The sequence below is a fragment of the Corapipo altera genome, unplaced genomic scaffold (genome assembly GCF_003945725.1).
Source record: "Corapipo altera isolate COAL_440 unplaced genomic scaffold, ASM394572v1 2b, whole genome shotgun sequence".
Taxonomy (NCBI): Eukaryota; Metazoa; Chordata; class Aves; order Passeriformes; family Pipridae; genus Corapipo; species Corapipo altera.
This window is the reverse complement of record NW_020884874.1, coordinates 13,086,952-13,107,294: the sequence shown is the minus strand read 5'-3', so window position 1 is coordinate 13,107,294 and position 20,343 is coordinate 13,086,952. Positions and strand designations below refer to the sequence as shown.

Here is a 20,343-nt window from a genome sequence, read left to right as displayed (position 1 = left end):
ACAGGAGCTACTTACTTCCCTTCAAGAACAATGCCTTTGTTTTTTCCTCCCTCCAGGCAATTCACTTTTATGGATGTAGCATCTACTCTTTTAGTGCGTGCAGAACATGTATGTCTTAACTGCTTGGCACAAGAAGAGAGATGGATGTGAGGGTATATTATAGTGTTGGTCTTGGGGGCTTAGGAGTTTTTCTGGTCTCTTGTATGTTAAACATTTACTCACTGAATAATAGACCTGTGTTTGCGGTAATTCTGTGCTTTTGAAACTTTACTTAAAGGAAGTAGTAATTAATGTAACGATTTTGAGAAGAATGCATTCATTTTAAATGGTTGTACAGAATAAGGTTATAGTAAAAAGCAGCCTGAGCCATCACATCTGCCCTAGGGGGTGGTGATGAAGGAAGTACTAGTAGGATAAGAGCATCTGTAGCTTTTCAAAAGAATGTCTAGGATTTATGTCCACCAAATATTGATTCTTACAGTTGCAAATTCTTTATGCTAAGATTTTAGTTTGATGTTTAATACCTGTTAAAGAACCCATGTGTTTCAAGATATGGAGCACTTGCCAAATACAGTAAGAGTACATGATGGTAAGAACAGCTGGAAGCCTCCTAAATTGCATGACTTGAGGTTGTATCCAGAGGTGGTCATCTGCCATTGTTGGATGCAAAGTTTGTTCACTGTAGACAAGTTACTTAAGAAGAGAGAGAGTGCTACACTTGTTCAGTGTTACCTGCTCTGCCTTCTGTACTCTTTGGATGCTTGTTTCTATCATACAACTTGTCTGTGGTTTAATAGTTGGAGAGTTTAACTGATTTTCAATTCCTGTACTGGTTGTTCTTTGGCTGAAAAAGTACTGACTTGGTTGTAGTTGTCAGTAGCCTCTCAGATGCCCAAATACATCTTGAAGTGGTACATTGACAATGAGACAGTCTGATTGTGGTTGTGATTAGCTTTAAAACACATTCAAGTGTATTCACTGTGTAATTCAAAAAGTGGCTTTCTCACTGGCTTCTGCCGTGGGTTAGCCATGGCTGGCTGCCAGACATCCACCCAGCCGCTTCCCACTCCCCTTGCTCAGCGAGACAGGAGAGAAAACAGGGTGGAAAAGCTTGTGAATTGAGAAGACAAGAGAGATTGTTTTTCCTGTGACAGTAGCTGGCAAGTGGACTTGACCATGGCATCAGTCCATGTCAGCTCCTCTTCACGCTCTTTCCTTGTGCTGTTGCCTTGTGCCAGCCTGATCTCTGTAGGGCCTTACAGGGAATCTCTGTGTAGGTGCTTGGAGCTCCTGCTTCTCCTCCTCCCCTCCTGCTCTCACCTCTGGGCTCGCAGGGCTGTTTCTCGCAGTTTTTCCACCCTCACTCGTTGCTTCTGGACTGTGTTTTGCTCTTTCTTAACAAACGCTTTCTCCGCAGTGTCGCTATTGTGTTTGTTGGGTTGAGCAGTGCCCTGAAGTGGGTGGCTTGGAGCTGACTGGAACCAACTGTGTCCAAACTGGTGCAGCTCTGGACACTCCTCACAGAGGCTGCCCTGCAGCCCCAACCAGCGTGTGGGCACCTGCAACCCCCATAAAATTTCTTCAGAAAGAAGTCATTGTGTCTTCCTATTTCTTTCAGTAGACCTCGAATAATACTATCTATAGTGTCGTGAAGTTTATTCCTGCCAACACTGGCGGAAGGTGTGGGAAGGTGTACTGAAGTATAACAAGGTTCTGGTGTCTGCCATAGGCTCCTACATGAAGTTTCTTGCTGTCTGGGGCAAGTTGAGGAGATACTGAATGTGGCAAGTGGGAAACTCAGATCGGCTGCAGAAGCACAGAGGTGGATGGCTGGAGAAGAGGAGGAGAACATGCAGCAGGGAATAACTCGTGTAAATATGCTCACAAGTGTCTTAGTCCTGACATATCATCCCTTGTGTTTCCTGAAACTGCTGAGACCTGTGGAATTGCCCCTGGGGATGCAATGCGAGCTTTCCCTGGGCTCTCCACTCCACAGCATCTGACTTGATTGCCTGGGCACAAACATCCTATTGATTGCACAGCCACGCTCAAGTGACCTATTTTTCTGCAGCCAGCCATGCCATAAATGACACTGCATCTTTCTGTTCCTCATTCCACAGGGATCTTTGCTGGTTTTTGAGATTCAGCTGGCCCATCTGTGAAAGGAGGAACTAACACAAATAAAAGAAGGTCGAGTTTAGAGAATTTTTTTCCTCTCTTCTTTTAAGATGTGATAGTCCCTGAAATGTGGGAAAATGTGGCAGGTAAACCTCTTCTTTTTCCTGAAGGGGTGTATGTGGGTGGATTGCAGGGCATGATTTTATTTTACAGGTAAGATAATCTAGCGTGTAGTTGCTCCCACCTTTCTGTGTACCTCCACTCATGTATCCTTATTGCATCCCATGTGCCCACTCTAGCACTTGTTCAGCCTTACAGCAAGCAAAGTGGGGAGGCTGGACCACGAAAATTAAATACTGAAATTAAATACTGAAGGGGAGGGGTTACAGTTGCCTGACCCTGGTGTCGGAAACCTGACAGGAATCTGTCAGTTTTACTGCAGGAAGCATCTGCACTGATATCAGGCAGATGTGGAATATTTAGAGTCAAATGGACTACCTCTTCAATCAGCTCATGGAGCGTGGAAAAATCTCCCAGCATAGTCTTGGTTTGCTGCTGCTGCTGCCATCAGGAAGTATATAGTTAATCCTCAGGCTTACCATGAAGGCCAAGGAAGATTAAGAGTGAGGATCAGGGAAAAAGTGACATTAATTCCGTTGGACAGCGTAACTTCCACCAATTAGGGGACTCACATACAGGTTTAAGCAAGTCCAGGATAATGGGTAATGACTGAAGTAGTAGTAGGAGACTATCTCAGTCCTGCTAAGGAAGGGCAGTGCCAGTAGTGTCAACGAAAAGTCATAATTGCCTCTCCATTAAAATACTTGAAGTAGACTTAGCAAATACAAGTAGAAGAGCAAAAGATGCTTTTCAAACTTTTAGCTTCCTAGTACGCTAGAGACCAGTGGTGTGGTATTCAGACAAGAAACATTCTTGAATCATCCTGGAGTCAGATCTGAGATTCCTTATAAGGTATTCTTATGTTTTTTATGTTTCTTTTATGCCTGTTGTAGCATAGTTTCCAGATGGTGTGGAAAGCTGCAACTTTTTCAAATGTTTCAGAATAAATAAGACTTTTCTTATTTTAAGTCTTATCTTTTTTTGTAAGATGGTATCTTCCAAATGCCTGCTCTTCAGCAAAGCTATTTATACCTTTTGGCAATTCTCAACCTTTGGAGGCATGCTTATAGTTGAGAATTAATGCTTTGTATAAAAGTTCAATGACAAACACTGATCAAAGACCTGATGATTCTGTGGGTAATAAGAAAAAAAAGTATGAAGTGTAGTGACCCAGCTGAAAGCACGAAAAGACATTGGAAATACCATTACTTCTAACTTTATTCCTTTTGCTAGTTTGGAAAGACAAAGATAACAGTTACAGTCTTACCTTTTTCCTGTTCTCTCCGTCATCTGAAATACCAAACTGATTGAATAAGGACTTTTGTGTGGCTGATAGAATTATCGTAGTGTAAAGTTTTACGTTAAAAGCGGTTGTAGTTGGGTAGACAGAAAGATAAGAAGTACAAGTTTTGAGTGGAATTATCCTGGGTTGATGGTGTATTGTGTGAAGGATTTTTTCTTTTTATCTGGTACTTTTTAATTTTCAGGGTATTGTCTGTCCTTATATTGAATAGGTGTTAGTGGAAGGTGAAGAGCTAATTGAGGGGAAAAGTTGTGCTCTGTGACATGGGCACTGGAAGTTTGTAAGGAGAATCTCCTAATGACTTACATGAAGGGAGCAGTTCATCCTTTTAACCCAAATGTAACAGTGTGGGAACTCCTTTACATGATGTGCATACTTCTGTTAGCATGCACTAAAACTATAGCCTGGAGGCTCAGTCTCTGGTATGTTCCTATTAAAGTAGATGCTGTTGTGTGTGTAATGCACATTAGACTTCTTTGACAACATTAGGATTTTTTCCATTGTTTTTCTTAAGCAAAATATTTCAGTGAAATTTTATTTTGTGGGAGTCTCCGTCTTCACCATTTATTTTGGTGTTGAAGGTACCTTTAGATCTGATATTTGACTACAAGGAGGAGAGAAATTATTAACTTTTTTTTAAAAGTAAGGCTGCTAAACTCCTTTATTTGATCCACTTGGAAAGTTTGGGAGCTGCTTAAAACCATTTAGTGTTTTTTGACTCATTCTAGCAGTTATGATCACTTTTCTCCATGCATAGAAGAGATTGAACTCTTTAATCAGAAAGAAGGAGAACAAAGGTAAGAAAAATGTTAGAATGACAAACAACTTGGAGAAAAACTTACCTGATTATGGTTTTAAATACCAATAAAGCTAAGCTGTAAGAAGGGGTGAAACATAGATGGTAATCTGCGATCAGTAGCTTTTTTTTTTTGATAGGAAGGTGCAGCTGATCAACTACAAGTGCACAGCTTTTTTGTCAGACCCTAGGAACTGACTGCATGTCCTGAGGGCTTGCTGTTCAACGTGTATATTAACTTTAACCATAATTTAATGTGTTTGTTTTCCTGGATGTTGCCCTCTTCCTATTGTAATTGATAAACTTTCTAAGTTTAAAAGGTAGCTTTCTCTTCTGCAGTTACTATATGGAAGTGAATGGAAACTAAAAATATAATTTTGTGTTTCTGTGGGGTGAATAGTGCATTGAGTCTGAAGACAAACACGCAAGCCAGCAGAGCAGGCATGAGGTAATAGATGTGGTCTGTGTGCCAAATGTGAAATAAGAAACATCTGCAGTTTGTATTTTGAAGTTCTGTTTTATGCAAATGCTCTATCTGGAAGCGGGAAACTCACAGGAGTGCCATCAACAATTGGACTGAGTTTTTGGTCTTGCTCCTGTGATGAAATGAAAGCAAACCTCTTTCTTTCCTGAGAAGGGTTGGAATTTAATCATTGGGTTGATATTAAATAACTACAGCTAAATGCTGTATGTGTATAAATTATAAAGTGTGTTAAGAATTTGAGTTCTCGTTTTATGTGCTTTCTAGAGTGGAAATCAGGAAGGCAGAGCCCATACTGTGTCAGTCTTCAGGATTTTGCTACCTTTTTAGATAACAGAATGCTGTGTTGGACACAGCTTTCTGCTAGTTGAACAGATTTTGTCCTCCTCAGTGTAGCCAGCCAGAGATTTATGCCTGTCTCGCTCCAGTTTAGAATGAGCCACAATGTGCAATTTGGCAGTAGTGTAACCCTAGTTACTACCTAATTGCTGAGAGGCCTCGGACCTGTATGTTCCCACTCCCTCCTTGGCGCTGCTTCTTGTCTGACCCCTTGCTGAGCAAGCTTAGGAAATCAAATTAGCAGATAACCTTTTCCGTAAGCAGGAACAGTTTGTTCCTGAACCCCTTTCTGTGGGCTCTGGAGTGGCAGGGCTTATGCTGGGCAAGCAAAGGTGTCTGCAGAGGGTGAGCAGCCTTTGTGTAGCAGCTGACCCCAAGATCCAGCCAGCTCTAATGTCAAACAGTGTTCTCAGCTCAAACCCATTTTAGCCAGCGGCATAAGCTGGCCAGCTGGACTCTTTGATGGAAAGACAGAGCTGCGCACCTCTTACTTTCTATAGACACTGGTGTGGGGGTTGATAGACAGTGAGCTACCTGATTATGTCTTCAAACTGCCTTGGCAAGATTTTCTAAAGCTCATCTATCAAAATGACGCATTTATTATTCTTAGTTCCCATTGTTCCTTCTAAATCACACACGTTCCCGCATGGGATGCCTTGTAACTTGTTGTCATACAGTCCCGTACACGTTTGTAAAGTTACAAAAATAGGACCTTGTGAAGGTTCACACTGAAATACTGTTTTGTACAGAAGACAAAGGTATTACAGCTATAATTATCTATGATGAGAGGGTGTGCATTGAGCCGCTTCTCTAGGGGAGGAAAAACGAAACTGTTTAACTTTTATTAAGAAATTTGAGATGCAAAAGAAGCCAGAGATTTGGCTTCTTGAAATTAGGCTCTCAACTTACTTTAAATTGAAAGAAATTGAAGCACAAGTTTATGTTCCTTAAAATATGACCATAGCTAGGTTTTTATAATTGATGTTGCCAATCAAGTGTATATGTATTTTGAGGATTTTCTTTTTTCTCTCCTACTTTAATTTTTCTCCTCTATTATTTTATGATGTTTTCCTCTCTCTCTGGTAAATGAATTCTTTTCCACATTAACAATACAGAGGACAGGTATGGGCCTTTGTATACCAGGCAGTGTGTTATCAGGCTGTACAAGTAAAAATGTTGATAAAAAAGTCTCTCTCTCAATATTCTTCTATTTAAACTCTTGCATTCCTGTTTTTCTTTTCCTGCTTCCCTCTATATCTGTACATTTTTATCTTTCTGCATACTTAGGATTGTTCTAATCAGTTTCCAAATGAAAAACTAGAACTTGGTTAAATAGCTTGCAGGCTCTGTCAAGAAAGCACTCTGAGTGCTCAGGATGAGTCATACTTTAGCTCTCTGACACTGTGCTCTTAGGAAACTGAAATGTAAAAATTCAGTAGTTCAGGGCTGTCATTTCATCCCACCTTACCCGGCTTCTTATTGCACTTAGATTAAACTGCATCATCCACCTACTCTGAGCTGCATTCATGTGAGAGGAGGGGCTAAGGACTTCTGGTATCTGAGTTCATGGCCAGCTGGTAAAGCTTTGAGCTTCCACCACCTCCATAGCGTTTGAGAAAAGGATCCTGAAATGGTCATCTGGCCACCTTCCCTGAAAGTCTTAGAAATCCTCTCTTTCCACTGTACTGCTCATCCTGGAAGAGAAGAGGTTTCACTGTAGACCTGGAACTTGTTTTGGACATTTGTTTTAATAAAAGTTGCAATTTATTTTGCAGAAGGATCATAGAGGTGAAGTGCACCTAGGAAGTATGTGTCTAGGTAGTTAGGCTTGGGATGTCAGTTTTTAAACATTATTTTCAAAAGTATTTATTAAAGAATTTATTTGTCCAAATAAATTTTCTTTTTGCCTTTGTCTACAAGGAACACTTACATGTCTGGATCTTTTTATTGTGTCAGGATATCAGATTGACTGAATGCACCTTATCATTTGCTTCACCTTTGACTGAAGGAGGCTGCCATTGAGCCATTCTATTGCTGACTCTCAGCTTTTTTTAAAACCCTGTATAAATGTGTTGAAGTGTGGCATCTGCTCTTATGTCTACTTTTGAGAAGGTTTTTTAGCATTTTAGGTTCACCTGCCTCCATTTCCTTTTCTCACTGTATTGTTTTAGTTAAAAAACCAGAATATATTTGGCAAAGACTTGTGCATGAAACATATACCGGGGTGAAGTCATCTTTAATCTTTCAGCAGTGGTGATTTTGCATATATGATGAGTAAACAAACATTTTCCAGTGGAAGAAAGTTTTTTTTCCTACGATACAGCAAATGGGTCACTGAGAGACCATTTGTGGGTTTGTTTGTAGACTTTTCCTTTTGAAAAGATGTGTGGTTACTTAGCCCTATGGGACAGGGAGAGAGTGCAGAAGAGAGTCTATGACACCCTGAAGAATTCCTTGAGAAGAGGAGTCTGTGTAGGAGTTGGGATAAATTCATCAGTATCGGGGGATTGTGCGAGTAGATGTGGGAGAACGAGCTTGGAGGTGGGTTGAGTTGTTTTAAAATACTGTTGTGTGATCTTCTGGCATAATTAGCAGGGGTTTGGGTAAAGGTACAGATGGTGAGGGTGAACTAATTAACTTTGGCAGTGTCTTTGGGCTGAATGCTGACTCTCTTTCCATGGAAGAGCTTCAGGCAGGCTTCAGTGCCATCCTGGCATGAAATACTATTGTACAGCCTGGTCACATCCCTAATGACTAGAATGGAGCTTTGCTTATTTGACAGTTTTGATAGTACTGTAGTGAGATATCTCCTTCAGAATCCTTTGACTATAAATTTACACTGGCTGTCATGGGTGATTCACTTCTGGTCACAATCTGTGTCAGTTATGGTGTGGAATAGAAAAATCAGTATCCTTAAGTTAGGATGTATCTGTTGTGAAACCCAGTTAAGTCTTTGGCTGCTGCTTTCCATTCAGTGTCTAGGTAAAATAATAATATCATAGCTGTCACTTAAAAATAATAATCTTTACATTCAAGCATTTTTCAGGTGTTTTAGGAAATAGATATTAAGATGGTGGTGTGATTATTTTGTATATGTATATCAAATGGGAACTGTGCGTGCCACTGAAATTAGGAGTGGTAATGATCCAGAATTAACTAGGAGACTTTCTGCCAGCAGTAGCTGACAGCATTCTGTAACACACAGAAAAAGATACATGTTTTTGTGGAGTGAAATTTCAACAACTGTTCTCTCTTAATAAGTAATCTACTTCCTGCACTTAATATACGGGGTTGTAAACGGATCTGTTTTAAATATCTAGTCTGGAAACACGGGACTGTGTTGGTATATTTAGCTGGCCAAATTTAAGGAGGTAGTCAACTTTTTGTATAAATAAGGCTCCTTCTGAGATTTGTTTGGAATCTCGCGTGTATTTTGTCATGTTTGTTGATGGAAGTTACAGCTGGGTAGGATGACACTACTCTTCTTTCTCTTCTAGTGAATCCTATGAAAGGTAGATTTTTCTAGCCTGGTAAAGAATGATCATAGTCAGATGGTAATATACAGTTTAGCAGCACAAATACCTCTTAGAAGTTTTTGCTTGCTTTTCTTATCCCACTGTATTTTGGGCAGACAGACACTAGCTGTTGATTGGCAGACCTGAGATTAGAGCAGCAGGGTAAGGCAGGTGTGCTAACTGAGCAGTGTGGGGACTCCTGTGTATCTTCCTCTCTTATACTTGGTTCTTCTAGTGTAGGCTGTTTTCTGTATGAAAGATCATATATTTGCTGAGAGCTGTTCAAAAAGGAGCTGGGGACCATAGAACAGGATGCATAGCTGTTGGTGATTCCTCATAACTTGGATTGGAAAGTTAGTTTCAAATAAAGAAAGTAATAAATTAATTTTTAAATAATGTCTTGGACTAACGAGTTCTATGAGGTCCTATTTTATGGGTTACTTACTGTTGAGACCTAATTATTGAGTCTGTTCCTACTATCTTGTTGCTTGTATTTATTTATGGTAGTGGGTTCAATCAGCTTTGAAAAGCTTTCTTTCATGTAGACACTTGTATTTTTGTAATGGCCTTCTATGGAGTAGAGTCATCATTGGTTCAGCAAAGTAAAACAGTGATGCAGATATGCCATGAAATATTAAAAAGTGTAGACTCCTGGAATACGTTGTTAGCTATCTTTTTAGAAAAAACAGAGCATGTTTAGTGTCAGAGAGGCAAAGAGAAAGCTTTTCTTGGAAGTGATCATGGGCAGCCGTGTTCTGTTGACATGCCTAAAATAGGTTAAAACCCACATACAGTTTACATACGAAAAATCTAAAATAATTCTTTCTTGGGACGTACCCCTTGTAAATGTAGAGGTTGCTCCTGAGCAGTAGAAGCCCAGGGAGAAAATGAGTGTGTTCCACCCCATGCCAGCCACTGTCCGTATCTCTGTGTACAGGTTGGCTGTAAGGGGAAGGCATTATCCTAATGACAGCACTGTGGGCACTTTCCTGCCAGCTGTGCATCCAGTGGGTAGTGAGAAGGAGTGCCTGAGTGAAGAGACCCTTCTGGAGCCCAGGCACTGTGCAGATAGACTTGAGTATTTTTCCTGGAAAGCCAGATGGGATCTGGCTGGTCTGTGCTGAGCCAAAGCCAATAAACTCTTGCTGGCCTCATGCTGATCTGTGCGTAGCTATGGATGTGTACCAGTACTTAGCTCTTCAGGCCTGCAAGCTCAAGGATCAGGCTTCACGAGTTAACTTAGTGATGCTGAACTTCCCTTGGGTGCAAAAGTGCTCAAGAAGGCATTGCATTAATGCTGTGTTGTACCAGTCTGTCCTCTTGGACCTGTGTTCAGCACCACACCGGGGGCTTGGTGTGTCCCAAGACTGTGTAGGTGTAAAACTGAGAATAGACTAGAGCAGGGTAATCTATTTGTAATGCCTATTATTTTCTAAAATTGTAGCATCTATTATTTTCTCAGCTTACAGTACCTGTAGAGACCTCAATGAGGATGACTGTCTGCCCCCTGTAGTATGTTAACCCTTTTTGTTGAGACTAGTTGTATTGTGTTATTGCATTTTTTAGGATATATTGCACCAATGTTTGGAACGTGAGAGACTCTTGAGATGTGGTTAAATGCTGGAACAAGCTGCCCAGAACGGGTGTTGGAATCTGTGTCCTTGGAGGTGTTCAGGACTCAGCTGGATGGGACCTTGGAGCAGTCTGATCTCATTAGCCCTGCTTTGAGCTGGGGGTTAGAGTAGGTGACTTCTGGATGTCCTTTCCTAAGTTACTCTGGTTCTGTGGTATTTTTAGCTCTTATTCCTCAAAGTTCCACCAGAGTGAAAAGTATCTCTCCCCTTTGGGGGTTTGCATATGGATGGTTACAGGTTCACGTACTGAGTATTTTTCTGACCAAGAAATCTAAAGGGTTCAACACTTAATACTGTGTTAATTTAACGTGCAGTAGTGGTAGCATTATCTGCTGCATTTCTTTTAACGCTTTTTTAGTGCCATAAAAGCTGAAATGTCACCAAAGTGTTGCACAGTGGAAAACAGCACGATAAAGGGTAAATCAGTCTAAATTTCTCTTCTATAAATGTATTTGAAATGTCTCCTAAATCAGAACTGTCTCTGATTTAATTAGCTGGGCCTCCCATAAGTCAGCATTACTCTTGCTGGAATAGCCAGATGCAGCTTGAGATGTATGAAGTGGAACTCTTGTGAAAAGTAGCCCTATTTAGAGGGAAAAATTATTGTTCCCAAAGCAGCCAGACTATTTAGTGAAAAATGTGCTGGATGGTAGGAGAGGCAGAAATGTCCCAGATTCCCACTAGCTGTATGCAAAACTTCAGTACATTAGGTGATGACACAGAGAGGATGGTATGAAGAATGACACCTGGAATGGTGTTCCCTTAGAATCTTGGCTGGTGCCTCTTTAGAGGGTGTGACTGGTGAGCCACAGGCAAGTGTGTTCGTGTGTGGCTCCTCTGGTCTTGAAAGATACTCAATGAAATAGTTGAGACTTCAGGAGAGGAAAAACTAAGTTTAAGGAAGAGAAGGAAATGCATTACACAAGAAAGATATTGCTAAAGTGGAATGATGTGGGAGGAGAACTGAGTGATTTTGAATACCAGGAGAAAAGATAGGAAAATGTGTTAAAGGGAAGAAGAGGCAGTAACCTCAATGGAGAACAGGCATATTTAAGACCTTCAAGAACCTACTTACAGAAAGTAGACTGTTTTAGATGTCATCTTACAGTTAAATAGCACATGCAGTAAGGAATTGACTTTGTAAGTAGATATTTAGTGTGTTCCTCAATTTACAGTTGATTTGGCAAGCAGCTGTTACCACTCTGGCTAGTAGGTCTAGTGGTCTGGCTGCTATATGGGGAGTGTGTGTGTATTCATATATGTAGGGGTGGGGAGATATATATATACACACACACACATATTCATTTTTATATCCTTTTCCAAACTACTTAATTTGCTGGAAAACGAGTACAGCTGGAATTAGCAATGATCTGCAGATATCATTGCAGAGTTAAATTGATGTCATGACTTTGGATGGACGCTGCTGAAAATGTTTGAATGACCTAAAAATAACCACATGTAGCGTAAGAGACATTGTATGTGAACTGATACTTCTTCGTGAGTCATTTCCTGCTGAAAGTGCTGCACAGAGCTAACTGCTAGAGGGGCTGTATGTATGTGATTATATATAGATGAAGTGCAGCCCTACTTTTTTCCAAGGTTCTTTATGCAACTCTGTTGGTTCAGAGTGTGGGTGTGGTGATCAGTAGTCTGCCTGTAAACAATTCTCAGATTTAGATATTGGCTATTGGAAATTGTAATGGTTGTCTGGGGTTGTACTCTGTGATATATATTCTCTTGAGGTTGACTATGAGAATACGTGGCCTACTTTAAAAACTCCTTGAGCAGAGGAACAGTTTGCTGCTCTCAATTGTGTTTCAATATGTAATATTTTAATAATTATTTGAATTAAGAAGATAACCAAAATGAAGCAAACTGCAAGATGGATAGATGTCTCACAAACACAGCTTGTGTGCAGCTACGATGTGCCTTCTTCAGTTTGTAGTCTCTCTTGACCGCTGAAAACTACTGATAACAGAGAAACGTAATGAATTACTTAAGGTATCAGTGTTGACGATTTCACTGCTGGCTTTATTTTATCACCCAGGTCATGGGGTTTATGCACAGTTGGAAATGACTGTATCTCACTGGCCAAATCTTCGGCTGGTTTCTGGCCTAACATTTGTTCATCTCTTTGTATTTGAAGGCATGGAATGCAAAAATCTGCTGTGAATTGAGAATCAGTTCTAGGATAAGAGTCGTGATAGTTGTTTTGTTAATGTTTGTGGAAGAATAATATAAGGATCATGTTTTTAATTAGTAAAAATATATGTATTGGAACTTTTGGGAAGGTTTCACCTAGCAAAAAGATTTTAATTTTATAAAAAATAATATCCCAAGTCCATAGGCACAGTCTGACTCGAACTATGAAACGGAGGATTCAGTTTTCATCTTGACAGATATTTTATTGTTACCTTCTGTACTGTGTTTGTAATGACAGAATTCTGTCTTCCTTTTTTTATAGGCTCAGATTATTCCTCAGTGGGATGGTTACCTGGTACTGAATCCCTGTGGCAGAGCACAACGATTTCATCAAGCAGTCAAAGCAATCCTGTCAGAAGACACAGTATAGCTTCCGACAGCGGGGACACTGGGATTGGTACCTCCTGTTCTGATAGTGTGGAAGGTGAGTTGACACTTAAGTTTTGGCTGTTTCTGAGAGAGAAACAATCCAAAATGTTTTGAAGACGTGTTTCCCAAAAGAATCAAAGCTACTGAATGCATGCAGGTTTTTTTTTTCTTCCTTGCTGGACCAAATAATTGTTTCGGTGAGGTTTGATTAATTTAGTTCTGCATGAGTTGTGTGCATTGGCTTGCATCTCTGCCACAAAGCTGGTACTTGTGTTACATCTCTTGATAATTGCAGTAACAAGAAGTGCCAGATTTATACAGGGAAGTAATGTCCTGTACTACAGCACTTGATGAACAAGCGGTAAAAGCAGAAAAACTTCTGAGGGAGTTTATGAAAGGACAATACTTTCTGGTATTCATTGTGTGTGTCACATTGTGTGTGTCAGCAAAGAAAGCCTCTCGTTGGGGCTGGGAGGAAAATGGGGTGTGTTGTGTTATCATCTCTGCCTTCTGGTGGTAAGTAATTTACGTTTCATTGCATGGCATTTGACACATAGTCCAAGGTCTTTGAGAAGAATAACAATATCTGAGGATTGTTAAAACTTAATTTGGATTAAGTCATGATTACCCAAAGGCGTTCTTGTTAGGGAGGGGTGCAGCCTCTAAGGTGGCAGCATCTCCATTATGTTGGCACCCTCCCTATTCAATGTGTAACTGGAATTAAGCCTGAATGAGACAGAAATTAGGCCATAAGAAGACTTGAGGTTTTCTTCTTGAATAGCCTTATTTCCCAGTAAGATTTTCAAGACAGATAATGACAGCAGGACTGTGATATAGTTTTCTCCACCATCTTTCTATGTGTGATAAATTTTTCAAAAGGATAGCTGAAATGAGGAAGAACAGGAAGAATTACAAGAAATGAGGTAAGGAATGCTGAATCAATGTAGGACAGAAGTCTCTGAGAGGGACTGAGCATTCCTGAGGAGAGGTCCAAATGCCTCAGTTAAGTATATCAGGCTCTTTGCTCATGAGAAAATCCTTTCCACCCTCTTTGTGTTGCATCTGTTGGTCGGAAAGGAACTCATAGCTTGCTTTCTGCTTATTTTCATTTCTAAACAGTTATTGGCTTTGGCAAAATAAAGGTTTTGCTCAGGTATTCAAATTCTTGGGTGTAAAACTGAAACAGTAAATGGCTATTAATGCAGAAGCCTCATTGGTTGTTTTTTTTTCCTCCCAGGAGATGTAGGGGGAATAAAGCGCTCTAATGCTACGTGTATATATATAGCTTTACAATCGCTCTCGGCCAAATGTTGCACAATAGTATTTTAAGACGCAGCGTTTGGATTAAAAACATGCCCTCCCCTCTTCTGTTTTGAGGGCTTCTCCATTTGAGGGGTGGGATGAAGGAGAGGAAATGAAACAGCAACTCCTCATCAGATGTTCTGTTCACCTCTTTAGGCAAGAGAATATCTGTTCAGGGCCAGGCAGGGAAAGACTGTGCTGAGGGGAGAGTGAAACAAAGAGGAGGAAAGTTGCCACAACAGGTAGTTCATGAAGTTTGTCTCTGGCAATGCTTGACAATGGACAGTTCTACTGTATCCTTTATGTTATCCATTTCCTACCACCTTGTTTGTCTTTCCTACTACTTAAAGTTTTTTTCAGTGTTAAAAATAAAGAAGGGAAACCTAACAGAAATGAAAATTAATGGAAGAAGCATGTGACAGGCTTGGAAATAGATTGTATACATACATATGTTTTTAGTGGAAGGGGTTGTTGCTTATGATACCTAGTTGTCTGCATCTCTCAAGCTGCCCCCTCCCCACATCCACAAAAAGAAAAGAGTATCATTGTCATCTGGGAGGCTGCCAGGCCAGACTGGTAACTGCAGAGTTGATGCTGGCCATCTGCTGTCGATGTGCTGCTTGGGAAGAAGCTCCTGGGGCTTTTTCAGAGCGATATTTTTTTCACAAGTCAGCAGATTATTACAGTTTTTAACAATGCTCAGAAAATGAATTGTGGCCTTGCTATTTCCTTTATTTTATGTCCACTAAAACTGAAAAACTTATTTTGAGAATTAGGGTTAATATCTGCTTTAATTCGTGAGGTTGCAGGTGAATTTATTTGTGTCGATGTGTAGTTGCTAATAAATACAGTGGTGCAGGGAATGGAGCTGAGGTACATTTGAAATGTATCTTTACAGGTTTTCTTTCATGGCATGTAAAATGTTCCTTCAAATCCGTCCTCTTATTCATACTTCATTTTGGGAACACTTCTTTTTGGAAATGCGGAGTTTCAAGAATAGGGACAAGTATCTCTTGTGTTTGGCTCAAACCTACATGATTTGGAGGGGAGACGGGTTTTGACATAGATAAGAAAGAAACTTTTTATGTTAAAATGTATTAAGTTGTTTGTTTGTATATTATGTTGTGCAAAGGTAGGAAAATGAGGAAATGAAATAGCTAGTGGAGTTTCACTGTTGAAACTGTGCAATGTTGATGTACACTGGGAAGCTGAGGAGAAACATTTATAAACCATAAATGTGGGGATGTTAGTTTGGATGAAATAGATCTAAAACATTTAATTCAGCTCTTAATATAAAGATATAAAGGTGTTTTATCTCTGTGTAGACTACAGTTCATGTGTTTGGGTTTATTTATTTATTTATTTATTTGTTTCCTGTCAGTAAGTTGATCTGGATTCAGATCAACTTTTGGGCAATACAGAAATAATTCTGCATTCTGTACGGAGCACGAGGAAAAGATTTTGATACAGTCTTTTCCAGGTTCTTTTCTTTATGCACTTAACTCTGTAAGTCAACTGTGTTACTACTGTTTTCAACTTATCCTGTACAAGTCTGTGTGAATAGTTTACTCTGGCCATTGATTGCTGCTAAGTCTTCTGAAAAAGACCGCATGTCCTCTGTCAAGAAATATGATGGAAGTGAAACATTGAGCCCTGTGATTCTGTTGGAAAGTTCCTGCATTTCTGGTAGAGTAGGAGGATGAATCATCTGCAATAAAAGATTTTAGGTGATGGCCAACAGATGGTTTCAGCTATCAGTGAAGACTACCTGAATGGTTTTGTTCTTGTTTTCCTTCCCACTGTCAGCAGTGAAATTGGCAGGCATAGCATTTGTGGCTTATGTTTATAGGGACAAAGATAGCTCCCAACATCAGCTAACAGCTGTGCCGTGTGTAGGCCTTTAGATTTAGGTTGTCTCTTAGACTTCAGACTTTGACCGAAAGATTGTTGTTACTATTTCAGAACTGAAACTCAAAGAGGAAAGAAACAAGGTTAAGGGGAGGTGGGTGGCCGAAAAAAGCCTCTCTTGTAATGAAAAAGTGCAGGAAAAAAGTTCTGAAAACCTTCAGTTACGTGATCTTGTCTCCTTGTCTAATTTGGAAGTCTTTCAAATGGAAGCAGATTTCAGTAAACTTCTAAATAATGACTCTTCTGATTTTCTATCTACTTTAAATGCATGGTCTACATTAAAGTGCTTCTGTTACAGTTTACAGTCTGTTAGGAAAAAGACATGGAATACTGTATGGAAATGTGAATGCATTCATGAAACATGACGTTTCCTGTTCTTCATCAGCAATGATAGCATTTATACTTAGTTTTTAATAGCCATTATGATACCTGTGTATAACCATTCTTTCAGCACCACTTACATAAGAAACATGAAGTCTATATTTTAAGTATTTTTGAGGCTGTTTTTATTTGGGTTACCTAATTAGAGAACCAGGGTCTTAGCAGAAATTAAATGGGCTGTAAATCCCAGCAGAGCCCTTTCCCCTGTGTGCATTCTGAGTTTTGCCTTTTGGACAGGAGGAATAACAACTAGATATTGATGTGACAAGATACAGGGCCCATGGTTCTTGCAGGCCAAATATTTTCCTCCATCAGATAAGCTTGTTGTGCAGTGAAAAGTTCCTTATAAAGCAGATCTTTCTCCCTTACTGTTAAATGCAATTCTTGATTTAACATTTCTGATTGCAAATTAATAGGTGTGAAAATTTTATAGAATGTTGCTTTCCGGAAGAGAGAAATTGGATGCAGAGAATCAGAGTTATTACTTCTTTAGGACTTGATGTTCTGCTAGTTCAACTTTTTTTGAAAACTTTTTTAACAACCCCCTCCAACGACTTCTGTGGAATGCTTAGCTGACAGAATAGGAACTTGTTTTAATGTTATGAGACCCAGAGGAGTCTCTTGGCTTTCATTTTGAATGGAATATGTTATCTTTTTACGGGATTAAAAAAATCTAATTAGTTGAATTTAATTGTAGCATTTCTTGATACACCAGGGAACATGGTACAGCCGGCACCAAAGTTACTTGGTTTTGCTATTTCAAGCACTCTTTCTTCTAGCAGGTCCCAAGCATGGTATTCTAACTCTTTTTTTTTTCCATGAAAGAAAAAAAGAAAAGTTAATAAATATAACTATTGAATATAGTGAAAGGCAGAACTGAATTTCAGGAAGCAAAATCTAGTTATGAAGTATCTTGGGGGGGGGTTCTTTTAGTTTAGCATGCTGCTAAGAGTGATGGGATTGGCAATGTCTAGGTGGAACATGCGAAGTTTGTGCCATCAGTTATGGTGTCACAAAAGTGCAACAGCACTAGGATCGGAGATCTTGAGAGCTGGCAGCTTACTTTGTGCTCTCTATCTCTCTTGTGTTCTGTGGGCTTGAAAGATGATGGATTTTCAGAGAAGTCCCAATCTTAATTGAGTTGAAGTTAATCTCTATGCCCTTGGATCCTGGCAAGTATTGGCATATGTTTGGTAAAGTAGCTTGATTATTTGTAGGATAGAAAATAATTATGCTTGAGGCGTTTTTCCTTGGTTTCCTTCCTCTCTGCTTGCCAAGTCTGACATTTGAAGCAGTATCCAGCCCTCTGAGTCAGCCTTATTGTGTTACTCAGATATTATCTATCCTGACAATCAGAAATGTGCACTTCACTTAAGGCTATATTAAACTTTAGTCCTTGCAGAAGTGGTTTTACCATCCCTTGCTAGAATGAGGTGTCTGTATAGCTGAGAGGAATATAAATATTAATGTTCAGAGCTTGGCTGTTTATTTTCTTTGGGGGTTTAGCATTTAAAGAAAATTTAAACAAGGGTTATTTCAGATTCTAGTAACCTGTTTCCAGGATTTAAGGAATAGGAGAAAATTATGCTAATAAATTTCCTTAAATAAGACATGGAGAAGTTGCTTCAAACAACAGTGACATATTCCCTGTGCGAGCATGTGTACTCTGAATTTGAAATGGACTGAAGCAAAACTAAAGGCACTTACTAGTTTCACATATGAATGCTCTGCAGAGAGAATTAGCTGCTGCTTTAACTTCATACTTTGCCTTCTTTTGTGATAGTTTCTCTGTTGGAATAAGTTTACACTATGCACATGCTCACGTGTCACATTAAAAAATAATAGCAGCTAGTGGGAGTGTTCTGCCCAATGAACTCAGTGCATTTTGCCTTCAGCTAACATCAGTACTTCTTTTTCAGAAAGATGATTTCTGTTGTTCTAATCAGAAATAACTCAGGGAAAATAAGTCATGCATACTTATGATTTAGCAGCATTCGCCTGGTTACCGTGTATTTTGGAGCTGTGTCACTGAGTTGTATCAGAATGAATGTGTTTAAGATGGTGTGACGATCAGAAGAGCAAAAGAAAGGAAAACCCCCCAAAACTTCAGGGTTGAGATAAAGACAGTTTACTAATGAAAGAAAAAGCAGACAAACGTCAAGCACCACCAGCAGACCGATGTCCAGCCAGTCTCTGACCAACAAATACTTTGGAAAAAAGCTGCCCCTCAGTTTTATTGCTGAGCGTGACATTGTATATTATGGAATCTCTTTGGTATTTCAGGTCAGCTGTCCCAGCTGTGTCCTCTCCCAACCTCTTGTGCACCCCCTCACTGGGATGGCAGAAGCTATGATGCCGTGTGAGTGCTTTTCAGCAATAGCCGAGACACTGGTTTGTTACTAACACTGTTTTAGTCACCAGAGAAAAACACAGCACCACAGGGGCTGCTGTGAAGAAAACTGACTCTCACCCAGCCAAACCCTCTACAATCTCTGCCCCTTATTCCATATCATTTACATCATGCTTAGATGAAATATCAGGTAGTTGTTTTTAATGAACTGTATTTTTGGAGTGTGATGGATATCTGGTATTTGATGAGAAAACAAGGAGCATCGTACAATGATCTTGTCTATATTTAGGTTAATATCATGAGACCTAGAGGTGCCAATCATTATACATCTTTGCTGAGAAATTCCAGGGAGGAATTCACACTGGAAACATTCTGTAGCTAGTCAATATTTAATGTACGCATTCAAGTAGCATTTACCGCCTTGTCTGAAAAAAAATCACAGGACTCATTTTTAGTCTTTTGCACTAAAGACAAAGTGGTGCACTTGGTGATAGGCCATAGTCATTTGGGATGTAGACAGCAAGTTGCTTATAGCCTGCTGCTGAGGAAGAAAAGACCTGTTGCTGCTGCCTGGAGTTCTAGCCTGGGACTTGATGGAGGAGACTGGTTGTATCCCCCATAGAAAGGTTTGTAAATCTCTGGTTTTTAACAGTTTTACAAGACTATCTGTTCTTGGAAGGCTTATGCCTCACTCTTAAGTCTTTATTCAACAGACATGTTTCTACCATAATGTATGCACAGATAAAACTTTTTCTGGTGTAAAGTCCAGTTAATGTGTTTAATGGCATCCTTTATTTTAGCAATGGTGTCAGTGTAGTGATGATAAATAATTTCTGTAAAAATGTTCTTTGAAGTAGAACATAAAAGCTTCCTGTTAGAGAACCTGTTTCAGGGCCTTGCATGTGTTTCTGTGAGGTTCTGAGGTCAGATGGACTGTCAGTTTTGTCTGTATAAAGGCAGCAGTGAAAAAGAACAATGTGCAGAGGACACTTACAGGAAGTGTAGTTACTCCATCTCACTTCCTTCATCTCTGATTTTCTTCAGGTTGGGGGAATTAAGTATGAGGAAGTGAAAAATGGGCAGCAAATGACGAAATAATTTGAATTGTGGAGACTGGTAATAGGAGGGGAAGAGGGAAAATCCTGCAAGAAAGCTGCCTGCTCACAAGCAGTTTGTTTGCAGTAACTTCACTGAGTGCGGGTTGGTAACAACTGTCCTGTTTTCAGGCAGAATAGGTGCCAATTTGTTGCTTTTGGTATGCTAAATTTCTTGGGTAACAGTGACCTGTTTGTTTTTAAAGCAGTTACTATCGTTTCTTTTTTTTCTTTTCACCATTTTAAATGTTTCTTACCCAGTCAGATTTAGAAGGAAAACTGGTGTGGGCTTTTCCCAATGCAAACACGGTAAAAGAAATCTCTTGGGTTTTTTTTTATTTTCTTCCTTTTAAAGGTCTTGACAGATAAGCTTTCGGTATGACAATTGCGTTTGTGTCAGCTGCAGCCATGAAAGTCAGCATTGTAGAAGT

The 20,343-nt window shown here is 39.7% G+C and overlaps 1 protein-coding gene across 3 annotated transcripts in view; it reads left to right on the top strand.

Moving 5' to 3' along the window:
* The window catches only part of CEP85L (centrosomal protein 85 like), a 145,577-nt gene that overhangs the window by 37,611 nt on the left and 87,623 nt on the right, over window positions 1–20,343 (top strand). For all 3 annotated transcript variants that reach the window (XR_003526166.1, XM_027634309.1, XM_027634310.1), the window contains exon 2: window positions 12,771–12,932. Coding sequence is in view for 2 of the 3 variants with exons in the window: in XM_027634309.1 (XP_027490110.1) it covers window positions 12,771–12,932 (162 nt within the window). In the remaining variant the exon portion in view is untranslated. The remainder of the gene's footprint in view (window positions 1–12,770; window positions 12,933–20,343) is intronic.